The sequence below is a fragment of the Sipha flava genome, unplaced genomic scaffold (assembly GCF_003268045.1).
Source record: "Sipha flava isolate LNK unplaced genomic scaffold, YSA_version1 40_pilon_pilon, whole genome shotgun sequence".
In the NCBI taxonomy this organism is placed as follows: Eukaryota; Metazoa; Arthropoda; class Insecta; order Hemiptera; family Aphididae; genus Sipha; species Sipha flava.
This window is the reverse complement of record NW_020273126.1, coordinates 982,694-998,492: the sequence shown is the minus strand read 5'-3', so window position 1 is coordinate 998,492 and position 15,799 is coordinate 982,694. Positions and strand designations below refer to the sequence as shown.

The window sequence follows — 15,799 nt, the reverse complement described above, 5'->3', positions numbered from 1 at the left end:
ATTTTTAGTTGCCGCATGAAAAATGTATAAATAGTTTTGGAATATTTAGAATCTCTTTTTTTGCATAGGTTGAAATATTTTTCCATACTAACAATTTTTTGACGAGTATAATAAGTTTGAAAATTGAAAAATGATGTAAAATTTATTAAAAATTAAATAGCCAATAATATATTTGTTATATGCAGTGGCGCACACAGGAAGGGTCAGGGGTATCAACTGATTTAATATTTAAACTGATATTTAATATAATAATAACAAAATAGGTACCTACCTACCTACTTATTTGTTTAATATTTACATTTTATTTAACTTAACTTAAATTTAATTTATTTCATAACTTGCTGTTATGATCGTCGTTTAACTCTTATAAATAGAAAAATGTCTTTCGACTTTATTAATTGTGTTCTATTTTTGATAAAATAGGTACATTGAATCCATATGCTCGTATATATTAGTTTATTGATTTAGTTAATTACATACTAAACGCACAAATTTTGAGTGAACAAATTCCGAAACGCATAATCAAATACCCTAGTATTTAAGAATTTATAGATAAATGCTGAAAAATGCTCTAAAAACAGTAATATATGCCTTAAAAATCCATATAAATTTAAATCTGTTATAAAACGCAAAAAAATTCAAAATAAAAACTACCTACTTGAAATTAATCAGTATCACTTGAAACATATTTTATTTTTACGGACCTATGTATTGGGTTTATTAAATTAAAGTATTTAATTAAATCATCACTATAAATAATTTTCATAACTTGTCATTATTATATTGCTTATAAGTTCGGTGGTAATGGTGTGCCAGTATAAAAATATCATATTATATTTTATTGATGAATACAGTTATGATAATTAATAATAAAAATAATATATTGCAACAAGATTTCTAAACTATAAATGTCACTGAATAATAATAATACCAAATTATCATACTCGTATTATAATCTTTTTGATTTTTTTAGTGATCAAGATATTTCAGGAAGCTCATGCTCAAATTAAATCGATAAAGAAAATTAATCTACTCCATTATGTGACTAAGACTACCTAATAACCATTTTTCCGTTCCGCAAGTGAGCTAAAGTTTACTTGGCATGTACACCTGAAGAAGTAATACTTAAAAGTTAGAATAGACTATTTTGAATAATCATTAGTCAACAATATGTTGTTAGTTATTTTAAAAAACGAATTATGTGTGGTACATTGTTTATAATTGTTACTGTTTTCATTTGCGATTTTTATTATTTATAAAATCAATGCCCATTCTGCACATGTGCTTAATATTAAAACCTGTTATACAGTAACTATCTATAACTGTATTATTTATACATAATATGTATCATATTTATCATTAAACAATCATAGAAATAGATTAAACGAATTTTGTTTTCTTCTATCTATCCCTGTGGTTTAAAGTTCTTTTAAGTTCTGCACATGTATTTGTTCCGGTGAATTCTATCACTTTCTTCCTGTTTTGATTTTCCATTTAATCTAATCCTCTCTTTAATATTATTGTTGTCATCCAAGCATAATATTTTTTTTTTACACACATTAATGTATATATATATATATGTGTAATATTTTTAAGAGAAATAGAAAACGTCTAGTATTATCGAAATGGATACGTTACTGTTCATTAGCCATAGCTATCTTTTATACATACTATTATTTCCTTAAACGGTTCAACAGATTAGAATATTTTCATTGAAGTGTGAAATTATCTTTTTCACTTTTAAAGTTATATGTGTCACTACACGTATAGTACATAAAGTATTTTAATACTTACCTAATTTATTATTATTTATATTTTCAATGTTGATAAATGGTGTTTAAAATTAGTATTCATTGGAGTATAATCAAAAATACACAAGTTTAAAAATATCAATCAATATACAAATAAAATAATTTATTAATTATTAAAACTTTTATCATTATTTATATAGTATTTTTAAATTTTAATTTTTTATTTTTAATTTTTGTTGCTTTTGATAATAACATTACATCTATACAATTAGTCGTTATTATCATAAACATAAGTCTAAATTAGAAAGCCGTCATTGATAATGAATTTAATGTATGCGTTAGTAATAATGGGTGAACAGGAGGGTGACTTTAGGTGAGTGAATTTAGGAGAAGATCTGAACAAAGGTAACCTAAAGCTGTAAAAAGTGAAAAGAAAAGACATAGTATATTAGAATGTATAGAAGGGAAATTAAATTAGAGATGATTTATATCACAAGTAGCTTCTTTATGTTGAAGGGTATAAAGAGGAGAAGAGGTAGACAGGAGGAGTGGTAGGAAATTAGACTGTGACCGAATCTGAAATAAGCGAAAAAGACAATTGGTGCCCAAGGATGTCTAAACCACCAAACTAAGGGTGGAGGTGAATATTGAGAATTCTATTTATATGCCAGGTGGCATAGTTTGGGAGAAGAGAGGACCATTTAGATTGATGGAAATTAAAACGAATATGAATTTTTTGGTAGAAAGGCGAAAAAATCGGCATGTTTATTTTCAGGAATGCCGACATAGGTTAAATTTTATTATAAATATTAAATATTGGATAAAAATTAAAGGCTTTTATTTGTGAGTGCGACAAACATAATATGTTATAATATATAATATATATATATATATATATATGTATAATATATAATATTATTATATATTATACGTTGATTATTTATTCTTTCATAAGAAATAATTACTGTACAATTTCACGTAGAAAAATAATTTTTTTATGCAAATAATAGATCAATATTTCTAGATTTGTTCTACGGCCTACAAAAACAACCTTTCTATATAAAAATAATTTTTACATCTTTTGTACAGAATTTTTTATAGCTATCATTCAAAATAATAAATACAAATAAACCAAATATAATATTTTAAGATGATGCTTATCTGTTGCTTAATAGGTAGTACTTCAACGTTATATTTATTTTTTTCTATTGAGTTTAATTATATTTTATTAGTAGCATGTGGATGATTCATAGAGCGAACAGACATTTTATTTTTGGTCTTAATGCGTCCAACATTGAAAATTACAATTACAATACTTATTGAAATAATGAGGCCGAATAACATACTTGAAGCTTTTTTTACTATACATCATAATTTGAAAAACTCGCTCAATCCTTGTAGTTGACTCTACTATAAGTAAATGGTATTGGCAAAGAATGAGTTAATTAGTTTTAGTATCTACTATTACAGGTAATCGGTATAGACTGTATAGTTTAATGCATAAATAAGTATATCTTTATAATGTGGTTTAGAAGTTGAAATTCATCTATTACAATATCAATCCATTCGAAATATTGCAATTTATTAAAAAATATTTGATTAAAACTGATATTGTTGAACACGAGGAATGCTAATTATCGTGTTTATAGTCTCCGATTCTCAGACCCAACGTTATTAGCGTATATATACTTGTATATTATAGATAAATCGATAAACGTTTCAACATGCACGAGATGTTTTTTACGTCGAATATTGTTAAAACGTATTTATATTATGACGTGATAAGACAATTTGAGTATTTGACCGTTAAAAAATTTAATTAATTAAGTGAATTAACTGTATGAAATCTAATGTTGGAAATTATATTACAATTGTAAATTTAGTCGCTCTCCCATGACCACGGGTTGTGCGTATTAAAAAAAAAAAAGGGGTGTACACGAAACCGTTGATCAGGGTTGTCGTTATTTATACGTATTGTCTGACACCTGTGTCTGTGTGCCAGTCAACAGGTAAAACGGTTGTACGTACAACTATATATTGTATATTATACCGTCATAGCAGTATGTAATGTGTATATATGTGTAGGTACAATATAGTAGTTCGTCCCCCCACGCCAGCCGATTCCATGGTGTCAGTATCTTTACGGTCGTTGCCGGCAAGGATAGTGGAAACGCGGCCTCTGTTACAATATGTTGTTCCGTCGTGTGTAACAGGTGGATATCAGTTCGGTTCATCGGGTTTCGGCGCGCCCGTACAGAATTGTTACACTTTTAACTATTATTATTTTTCCCGTTCAACGAACTTTCGTGATTATTTTCCGTTTCATTTTTAACCGTCACGGCAGTTATACGAATTATAATCAGTATTATTAAGACCAATAGAATATATTGAACAAATCGCATTTCGAGTAATTACGATTTATTATTTCATCGAACACAGTATTTTAAGTTTTGTGCAGTGTTGTTATGTTCTTGAATTGGATTATTAACCATTCCAAAACTGGAGGGTAGCCACACAGATAAAGGTTAGTCATACTCATTTAGGAATTTACTTATATTAATTTGATAATAAATTCCTGGCGGTCGGTATAAAAATGTTATACCTAATCGGTGTGTAGGTATCTTCATACAGACGAATGATATTTTATACAGATATATTACTTTAATTGTATTATACATTATTCTATTATAAGCATCAGAGTGATTTATAATTTTCATTTACCAATTACAGTGCATATCACGCAGTCAATAATTATGTTATTTTGATATATTTCAATATAACAATAACTGTACTCGTATAGTAAACTTATTTTGTGTATTGTGTGAGTCTCTGCGAATGAAATAAGCTTGTAGATTTTTGTTATACTGAGCTAGTTATATTTCCAGATATAGTTCTCGTTAAATATTATATGGAATTCCATTGCACATAAAAAAAAAAAACTGTAGATACCTACGTGATTTGGTCGCAAATTACTGATAAACCAGTATTCTGGGTAATAGTTCATTGTGCAACTTATTTTTATTACTATCTCAATAATATAGTTGGTTAACTTTTTTTTACATGTTTTTATCATCGTATTATATAAAATTTACATTTTATAACATATTTTAAATCGCATACGATTTAATATGTAAGACGTATCAGTCGCATGATAAACATTTTACCGCTATTATTGTTTTATTTACAATGTTTGGGAGTTTAAAATTCAGATATTCAATTTTTAACTCATTATTTTCAAACAATACTCTTTTGTTAGTGACCAATGCCAAGAGTCATCAAACGTTCTTATTTAATATTCTTGACCGTTTCTACATTCGTTAGCAATGAATATTGAACAGTCTTAAAGCGTAGAACATGTTTTTATGATTCTTCACACCATAAATCTTTGAAATACTCTCCACGTATGTTCAGGGTTTACAAAATCCCCACAGTGCATGATATTTCGTGTACAATAGAAGCAAACCCTTTTCTTTATTTAGTGTGTCATTTTTACAAGTGTTATAGTGTAAGAAACGTAATTTTTTTCGTAGCGTGACTTAAACTTAAAACCATTTGTTACCTTATTCCGCTATTAAAAGGTATATATATATATATATATATATATATTGTTAGAAAGGTATGGTTTTGATATTATTTATGAATATATTGAAAAGTTTGAAAATAACGATGTGTGTAGTAGTAAGTACTAACTAAAAAATGCTGTTGATTAATTGTTAAGAGTTAATTTATTATTTAATTACTCTTAAATAAAACATTTTATTTAAATTCATATTAGTTTTATATTTTTAAGATAAAAATTAATTTGTATAAGCTTTATTTAAAGAAAAATATCAATATAATTATAAAATAATAATAAAGATTAAATCGAATAATAGAACTTGTTTATTGTACTTATTTAAGAATATTATTTATATATTTGAAATGTTTTGTAACATATAGTAATAGCATATACTATTCAATATATAATATATAATAAATCCACTATATCTTATTACACTTGATAAATAATAGGTTTTATGCGAAGCTCAAATTATTGTAGTTTTCTGTACCTATTCAAATAGACTTATGAACAAAGTAGGATATTAAAAATATTTTAAAATTTTTAGTTGGAATATAATTAAAATAATTTATAATTTAAATGTTTTATCAAATAATACCAATTATTTTACTTAAAAAAATGTATGAAATCTTTATTATTTGAAAAAATTTAACTTTTCTACGAGTTACAAGTTTTATCAGTTTATCCTTCCAGGTTGAGATTTTATTGAAGAATTTAGCCCATTTGAAATATTTTATTTTCATATATATGATATATTTGATGAAAACCATGATCTGACAATGGGTTATATATTTACGATGTATTTATCTATTTTATAGTGAACAATCGTACTCAAATTAAGTTTATATAAAATTATTTTACTATATTATTTTTGATATATTTACATATTATATAGGATATATAAAATTATATGATCAACATACTTATTTATTCTATATGTATAATATGTATTTAATAAATTTATTTGAATAAAATGTTTATTTTATAATGCCAAGTACAAAACCATATACGAAAATAAAATAAAAATGGCTAATATTAGACTTCATATTTTCCAACCTCTCTGTAAAGGAAAACTACAAGTAAAATTAAAAATTATTCTGTACAAAAACATAATTTGACTTCTAACCTTATGGTATACAAATCTGGGGCCCAACCAAATCCTTAAATATTCGTCCTATTCAGTTTTTCCAAAAAAACTTTTCGTATTATTACTGGAGCCTCTAAGTATACAACAAACTAAGATATATAACGATCTACAAATAAAAATCGTTTATGAACTTGCAAGACTGCATTATAAACGTTTTCATATGAAACTTGTATCGATTACAAACCCCTGATATAAATCATGTCCATCAATCATATCCCTGACGAACAACCTCATGAACTAAAAAGAAATTTAAATCGTGACTTACTTAAAAAAAAAAAAAAATAAATATATAATCACTCTTACAGCTAGACCACCAAATCTAAAAATTATGTAAAATATTATCAATGGGTAACTTCCTCAATCATAATATTCATGTTATGAATCAAAATCCCTTATCAATTCCATTGACTTATTGTACAAATTGTGTGTATACATTTTCTTTAAAATTAATAAAAAAAAATGCCAAATTATAAACTACTTTTTAATAAAGGTATTTTGGCTCAACTTTAAAAAGTATACGGTTTTACTAATTTGTAAATAAAATTAATAATAATGACTCAGTAGTTAGTACACCCACATACTATATACGATAACACCAAATAACACCACTTTCACTTTTCATTTTTTTTTTTTTTTGTATAATAACGAAACAGTTAATCTGAAAAATCTATGTCCATAGAAACATTCCCTTGTTCATACCCAAAAAAGTAAAACGCCTTCACAACTAGCTTTCGAAATTCTAACAATTTTTAATTGCATTCCCATAACATGTTATTGTTCTCGGTTTCGAAGTTTTAATTCCATCGTGTAGTATAAACTGTTGCACAATTTCGAAGCCTCAACAAATGAACAAGTTTTCTTCAGTATTGTAATTATAGCTATTAGACAACTGGCACGATGAGAGTCTCTACACAGATACTGTACCTCCCTAGACCGGCAATTAACATTTTTGAAAAGAAAAAAAAACATTTTAAAAGTTGCGTGACCATCGATTATAATAAAAAAAGAGAATGTTAATAATAACCCTGGTATACAGTTCAAAATTATTGTTTAATATGTAATTTAATGTGATCGAAGACCTATTGAACGCTTGTAATTAGTTTAATATAATATAGGTAACTAATTTAATTTATTTAAATTATTATAAATTCCACATATACCTGTTATAATAATAATAAGTATTCACTTAGCAACTTACGATCAAATAATAATACTTAATGGGTTTTACTTGAAATATCTAATAAATAAAATCTAAAATTACTCAACAGTTTACTTTAAATTTTAGTATAAAAGTAGGACTTAGCAATTTAATAACTAAAATAATCAAGTAAAAAGTGTTGGTTTTTTACCAATGTATCTACTCATAGCAATAACATTTTTTATGATGTTATAAAATATGGTTTAAATCTTCTTGCACAATTGTCATATTTAATTATTATAACTATAGTATCATGTCTAATGGCTTAAAAAATACTGTATTGTTCCGTAATACATACTGTGGTGTAATAAATTTAGTACAGGTGATACATAAAATATAAAAACTTATATGTTTTAAAATCAAATATTTTGCAATTTATTTTTGTATAATAAAACTTATTTGACGCGTTAGTATGAAATTAAATTTTTAATTTTGCTTAGAATAAAAATTATTTCAAATTTTTATTTTCAAATCAATAATCATGTTAAAAATGTTTCTATTCAATAAAAGATAAATATAAAGTAGTTTTAAATTATCCCTTAGTAATGACTAAAGCTATAATTATTTAAACCGTCACGATGCAACCGAACATGTAAGTTTTTATGTATTTTTTTTCTAGTTTTCATGAGAGATATTTGTACATAAATATTTTGAAATATAAAAATTGTTTATGTAAATACAAGTTAATTAACCCAAGGAGAAGTAAGCTTAGATTTCTATAGTTGATTGCATAATGAAATTTATATTTATAATACTTATACAACAAGTAAAGAATTTATTTTTGCGGTGATGATAAATTAACTGATAGAAAGTCAAGAAATCTAAAATAACTTCAGGAATACTACAAAATTTTTAGTAACTTTGCTGAAAAAGCTATGCGGAATGCATATACTCTATTTTTTTTTTTATAAAACTGACCTCATATCACATATTTTAATTATTGTAAGTTACTGTCAATAAATTAATAGTTAAACAGTGTTTTAGATCATATTTTATGCTTTCAGTAATTTATATTTTTAAATCGATCTGCTCCCATACAGTACATGAGAGAAAGGTGCTCGATGGGCGTAATATATGTTTTGACGAATTTCACTTCTCGACAAGCTTACAATGCGATTTATCATATTGGACGTGTGTAATCAAACTACAATATAAACGTATTTGTGTGTATGCGGTGTGTGTATGTATAGAACTTGAAAATAAAAAAATAATAGTAGTGAGGAAGAAACGCCTCGGGCAAATTGAACAAGAGAGACAGCAGTGGTGGCCGCTAAGGTATTTGCTCACCTTGAAACTACTATAGAATAACCAATTCCTACTCTGCTTCCACACCTTATTCTTCTTTTCGTAGTGGACATCATTATTTATAATATGTGCATATAAATAAATATATATATACATATATATAATCGTTAAATAACAGTTAAATATGTTTTGATCAAACATATAATATACTACTGCAGGTGGCTGACCAGACGGTTGGCACACCTGTAACTCGAATTATATGTTTTTTATCATTTTTTTTTTATTGTTTTTTATAATATACATCGTTCCGGAAGTTGAGGGGTTACGTGTACAATAGACAATTAGACGTCTGGTGGTTTTTCTCAAGCCGTTGAGAATCCGTAATCACCCTAACTTCGTCGTCATCGTTTGAAACATGGTGTCGGTTCTTGAAACACTAGCTATATACGATGACAGGTGGTTTTATTGCGGTGAATTTTAAAAAATATGATAAAATTTAGATATTAAAAATTCCATTAATTTTTTTAGCCAGTTTTTGAATGTCTATGTTTTATTTTAAAAAATATGTGTATGTACTGTTAATTTTTAACGTTAATTTTTCTCTTTGTAACGTCACTAATTTAAAAGTTTCTACTGCTTTTAGAAACACGAAATTAAAATATTAAAATACCGATGTAATGATCAAAGTAAAATGGAATAGGATCAGCGTGATCATCATAAAGAAAAAAATATGTATCGTATTTTAATACTTACGTATTCTTTTGATCAATGAAGCATATCTAATTTATTGTATGCAGTGTATACTTTGGGTTGTACGTGATCGAGACGTATGTTTGTATAAAACCGTTTTAATGATACGTTTGTGGCATGTTATGTTAACACCATTCATCGGTTATTCTTGTCAATCGTTATGAAGTGAAATATAATTTATAATATGTCGATTTCATGAAAATGGAATTTTAAATTTTTCATTTGATAAATAAAAAATCGAATATAATAATATGAGATCCATTACATTAAATTGAAATAGAATGACAGTTAACGTTCAAAATTGTATTTAAATAGTATTATAAGCACGCAAAATTTAACAGGTGTGCATGTTTTGAACAAGAAAGTTCTACCCTTCTCCGGATTTCTGGTTGCGTGAGTTCCTACAGTACCGTGTGGAACTAATGAACTTCCGTTAAAAATCCTTACATTCTTTCTGACAAACCCGTTATGCATCGTTTCATTCACATACGTGTTTGACTGTTTGAGATTTGTTTATTAACCTTATTTGTCTAATGTGATTTGAACTAAACCTTTATAAATCATTAAGATAAATAATACCAAAGGTTTTATACATCGGAACGAGAATAAATAAATATCAGTTTTTTTTTTAAACGATAATGCAGGTGTATTTTTCAAGACTGAATTAATTAATAGCTGTCATAGTATACGGAATCTAAATCGCCATGTGTGCAGTCGCAATCGAGGATAATAGTTTTTCTATTAAGCATCATTCTTTTAGTATCTATTATATCGGATATAATCAAAAACAACATTTTTTTTTTTTAATAATAATTATGATGCAACAGTACTGAGGCTAGTATCTAAGGGATTATGAAAAATAGTATTTTATAGTTTTGCAGATTCATTTAAACATTTCTTAACGGATATGCATAATTAAATCGGTCTCGCAACAGTGATAACAAAACACTATATATACTATTAAATTTGTACATAAGGCACGGGCCACTTACTCCGTTGCATTAGAATCTGTGGTCTGTGACATAAGATTTCATATATGATACACATTATGCACCTACTAGTCGATCCGCACGCATGTCTGCTGGCCAATGTGTACTTGCGCCAATTCGTCTACTGCTCGGCCCGGGCCGAGCAGAACTACCGTCCGACAAGTAAAACGACTCAGCCGGGATAGAAAATCTCTTTCAGATCCCTCGCTGGAAACATTGCCATATCCGCCTTGTATATCATATTTAATTATGCTAATGCTAATACGTACGGTCGTGTATTTTAAAATGAAAATTCATCGTTTGCAGGGGTTGTAGGACTGACCAAGCCGGTACCTCCACCAAAGCCGGTGAAAAGTCCACAGAACTACCAGCAAACGCCAACTGGTCCACCACCATACAGAATGCCTCCGTACCCGTTGTACAATGAATCCACACCGTTGCCCGGGACCAGCAATCAGATACACACCCATTCCAGTAAATTTCCGGTGAGTCAAACTATATTTAAATATTTTTTCTTCTTTTAAATGTAGGTATAGTCGTTTCTTTTTGTTATCATGGGAACACAGGCATGGTGCGTGGGAATCGTTCCCAGGTACAGTTTGGGGAAAGTTCCCGCGCGATCGTAAACCTTATACATAATTGTACCTTATTTAAGGTATACACGTGCAGTATCATTGCTTATGATTGGTAAGAATAAGATATGAATACGATAACATGACTACGATAAACTACTCGTATATTGATAAATGCGAATTTAAAATTTTTGTAAACATTATGCACGGGAGGGGTAATTTTTAAATACATTTTACTATTTTAGGAATTTAATGATATCAGAATTGTTGGACTTGTGCGGTATTTATTTATTGTGCAAAGATATTTCCGAGAATATGTAAAAAATAAAAATAATGTAATACAAATTTAGTTAAACGCTAATAAGTTTTACAATCTTGACGCATAAAATGACGTTAGAATTCCTTAAAGAAAAAAACGTCCAATTATAAATATAAAGGTTATTAAAGCTGGTGTCATTCATCTTAGGAAAAAATAATCTTGTTTAGTTATAAGAAAATCTATGGTGCATTATTAAATCTCAAGTTGGAAATTAAAAATGGATATATTTTTCAGATTGAAAGGGAAGTAATTCTTAGCAATGTTGACAAGAATTTAAAAATACCTATTTTAAATGAGTATAAAAAAAGACCAAAGAGTGTTGCACCAGACACACCTAATGTGCAAATCGCATGGTCAGAACAATCATCAAATGCCGTAAGTTTACTATAATTAATATTAAATATATTATAATGACTTAATAAAATAAATAGTAATATTTATTTTAGAACAATGTTCCTCAAAATAATTATCAGTTTAATTCATCGAATCATTATGTTATAACAAAGGATAATATAAATCATCAATACCTTTACAAGGTAAGTAAACAAAATACAATTTATGTATATTTGTTGATTAATAATTTGAAACTCTGCTTTTTGTAGGCTGAACCCATAAAATCTTTGGATCCTCCTACGGAATTATCTCCAATATTTAGAGACGACTCTAACGGATATTCACAGTAATAATTACATTTTAAAACAATATTAATTATTAATTATCATTATTTTTTAAAAAATGATATTATTAAATTTTTTCATAGACGTACTGATGCGTATGGAGCTGGGCCATTACATTCCACACCTGAAGATCCAAATAACTCTAAAAAATTTTCGTCTCGTATTAAAGATATGATAACAACTAGATTTTCAAAGTCTAAAAATGACCAAGTAACAGAAACAAATTTAAATAACGCGGAAATTCCAATTCCAACTCCAGTGAAATTAGATGATCCAGCATTGAGTCCACACAGCCAATTGATTCAACATGGAGTGTATTTAGCAGTAAATAATCAAATGCAAAATTTAGCCATTAGCGTACCCAATCAAAATATATATCAAACGCCGGAACAATGTAGAACAAATCCTGGGCCTTCCAGAACGTATGATCGGCCTCATACAATACAAACTAACAGAGTTATTGATATGAGAAAACCAGATACTCTAAATCATAATGATGTGCATAGAACTAATTATGAGGTCAGAGTCCAGTCTAATTATGGACAAATGAACCAGAGTCCTTTGTATGTTAAAAAAAAAATTCCAGCTCCTACAAAAACACAAGATTGTTTCAAGACACCTCTGCCAGTTAAAGACCAAGATACACAAGTGCCTTTTCCGAGATCAAAATCAAATAATAATCTTGTTGAAAATAATAACCAAAGTAATGTACAATATGCGAGTGATAGATACCTAGGCCGAAAAATTTGTAAACGTGATGATTTTAAATCTCAACCGAGTTCTTTGGATGATGTCGATAAACTGGATGAGCAGAGAGCTACAAGTGGTCCAATAAGTGGAGCAAGCTCGGATGGAAGATTGGGAAGTGGAGGTCAATCTGATTCTGGACGTGGTAGTACTGTTTATAGTAGCGGTAAAGCTCAAAATTCTACAACCAGCCCTGAATCATCATCGGAAATACAGACAAATCAAGGTAATAAAGTAGATGATTTTATTTAATATATATTTCTGTTTGATTTTTTTTTAATTTCAAATTTTTGAATTAATGATTTCTATAAATTAATTAATGAGGAAGAATACACATTTAAGTTTTAATCTCGGAAATTCATAAATTGGTAATTACAAAGCAAATATTTTACAGGAAAAAAAGGACAAAGTGAATGGATGGATTATGTTGATACTGAATTAAGACAAATTCTTGATCCATCTAAGGTTAGTGTTCCATCAACACTCAGTGACAGTGTATCATCTGTAACTCCGCCTTTACCTCCATTGTCTCCTGATGGATCATCCGATGAGATGCAAACACCCGTGCACAAACAGTAAGACATATTACATTTTTATTTTGGTATTTAATTTTCAATTTACTTATTATTCGGTATCATTTGACAGTAGAAGTGAATATTCAGTAAAATCTAGAGGTCAAGCATCAAACCAACGTACGCCGTGGTCGAATCGAGCCCCAAAGGAAAAATCACACAGACAAGCGGGTAGTATTAAAAGACAAGATTTGAAAAGAATATTGCAATGTAAGTAACTTAATATTGATAAAAAAAAATTTAACAAAAATGAATTATTTTAATATAATCACTTTAGCAAGTAGCGTTGGTGATATGGACTCAATGTTTGATGAAGAAGCTAGTAGTGATGATGAAACTGTAAATAGTGATGTACGCACAATAAGGAAACAGTTAGAAGGATTAGAAACTATGTATTCGGAGGTTTGTTATTAATATTTATTATTTATGCTATTTATAATTTAAATTATAAACTACGTCAACAGGTACTCAAATTACTTGGTGTTCGAAAATCTAGCGGTGGTCCAAGGTATCAGCCGTCAGACCCTAGACTTCACCGGCGTCGAATGTATGGTAGTATGTCTTCAATTCCATCGTCAGTTAGCAGTAGACCTTATCGAGAGAGACACCGAAGGTCAACGGATGATCGAAAAAAATCCGTTAAGGACATTAAAGTAAATTTTAGTGATAACTATAGAAAAAAATAATGTTTATAATATGATAATTTTTAATTGAAAATAAGTATTCAACCTTATTGAATCTAACCTATATGAAAGAAAAATTTCTCTACTGATGATACATATTATTTTATATGTTATATATTAATGTGTTTTAAGGTCTTCTACAAATAAAATAATATGAAAAATGCATAAAAAATTGTATTATCATATAAATTAATAAATACAACAATTTATTTTTTCTACAGGGTATTAATAAACGTTTCCAACGTTTGGAATCCCATGTGGTCACCCTTGCGAGAAGTGTCGCACATCTTTCGTCGGAAATGAGAACTCAACATCTCATGATTCAAGAGATGGAAGTAATTCGAAATGAACTTTCTGCATTAAGAACACAGACAAATATGTTGTCTATACGGTCACATTCAGTTCCTCGAGTTCTTCAATCTCTTTGTCCGGAACAAACTAACTCAAGTCCGACTAAAGTGAAGAAATTAACTAAATTCTTTGGTGACGAGCCACCGCTTTTAAGACTGTTTCTTAAGAAATTAGGTTATGAGGTAATGTAAATTTGTTTTTAAAAATTGTATTTCATTAAGTTAATTTAAAATATAAATATTGTAAGTCGAATTCATGATTTATTAATTACATGAACAGTTCGTTTAAAAACTGTTATTAATCAGAACTATAATTATGTAAATAATATGGTTCTATCTTTATAGAAATACGCGTCAGCATTTGAAAAAGAAAAAATCGGTTTAGTGGAATTACCGTATATGAGCGAGGAGAGGATGCATAAGCTCGGAATACCTATGGGACCGAGATTGAGAATAATGCAAGAAGCTCAATTAGGTTTCCCTGGGATGCATGAGAACACATTAGCCATCGTGTGAATCGTTTGTGGCACAACTGAATGTTGGCCGATTAAAAGTATAAGCCGTTATGCCATTAAATGTTACGTGTAAATATAAAACTATAGAACAAATGTTTAAAAATATATATGTATATGAATATATTAAATATTATTTAAATACATAGTTTTTTTCTTATCCTCTATAGCATAGGTTCCCTAAGTGTGCGCCACGGCGCCCTAATGCGCTGTGATGTCTGTATAGGGGCGCCGCGCCGTCATGAAATACTATCGGGTCTAACATTTTCTTTATGATTAATCATGCTATGACTTAGGGAAGGGCGCCCTGAAAAAACCTTAGATCAAAAAGGGCGCCTGGAGTCGAAAAAGTTTGGGAAGTACTGCTCTATAGTTAATAGTATCTGGAACTATTATATTTACAATATTATAAATAATATTATGTATTATAAATATGTATGTGCAAATAATGTATGTCAATATGTTTTAATCAAACGGTTTATTATTCTAACCCAATTATTAATAATAAATACACAATACTATTTGTTCTAATTAAATTTTCTCGACAAATCTGTTTAAAAATAATGTTTTAAACTTTAATTCCATTTTTTATAATAATATTCATTGTTTTTGACATAAATCTCACAACTAATCAATAAGTCTGAGATTAATACATATAATATTTGTAAGAATTAATTGTTTTAGAACAACATTTTAATCAGAAAATATTTTTTCAATTAAATTAATTT

General features: G+C 28.1%; 1 protein-coding gene across 3 annotated transcripts; it reads left to right on the top strand.

Moving 5' to 3' along the window:
- The first annotated feature begins 3,890 nt into the window (after positions 1-3,890).
- Positions 3,891-15,215, top strand: LOC112688804. 3 transcript variants are annotated; one of them, XM_025562176.1, is made up of 12 exons: positions 3,891-4,275; positions 10,946-11,124; positions 11,765-11,905; positions 11,977-12,066; positions 12,133-12,209; positions 12,291-13,180; positions 13,349-13,529; positions 13,600-13,736; positions 13,804-13,928; positions 13,991-14,179; positions 14,431-14,742; positions 14,905-15,215. In XM_025562176.1, the coding sequence occupies exons 2-12, from the start codon at positions 11,041-11,043 to the stop codon at positions 15,073-15,075; spliced, it is 2,397 nt and encodes a 798-aa protein (XP_025417961.1). In that variant the 5' UTR covers positions 3,891-4,275; positions 10,946-11,040; the 3' UTR covers positions 15,076-15,215. The 3 variants fall into 3 exon arrangements, with proteins under 3 accessions (XP_025417961.1, XP_025417960.1, XP_025417959.1); XM_025562175.1 differs by lacking the exon at positions 3,891-4,275 and adding an exon at positions 10,688-10,871 and having other exon boundaries at positions 13,603-13,736; XM_025562174.1 differs by lacking the exon at positions 3,891-4,275 and adding an exon at positions 10,689-10,871.
- Positions 15,216-15,799: the final 584 nt, after the last annotated feature.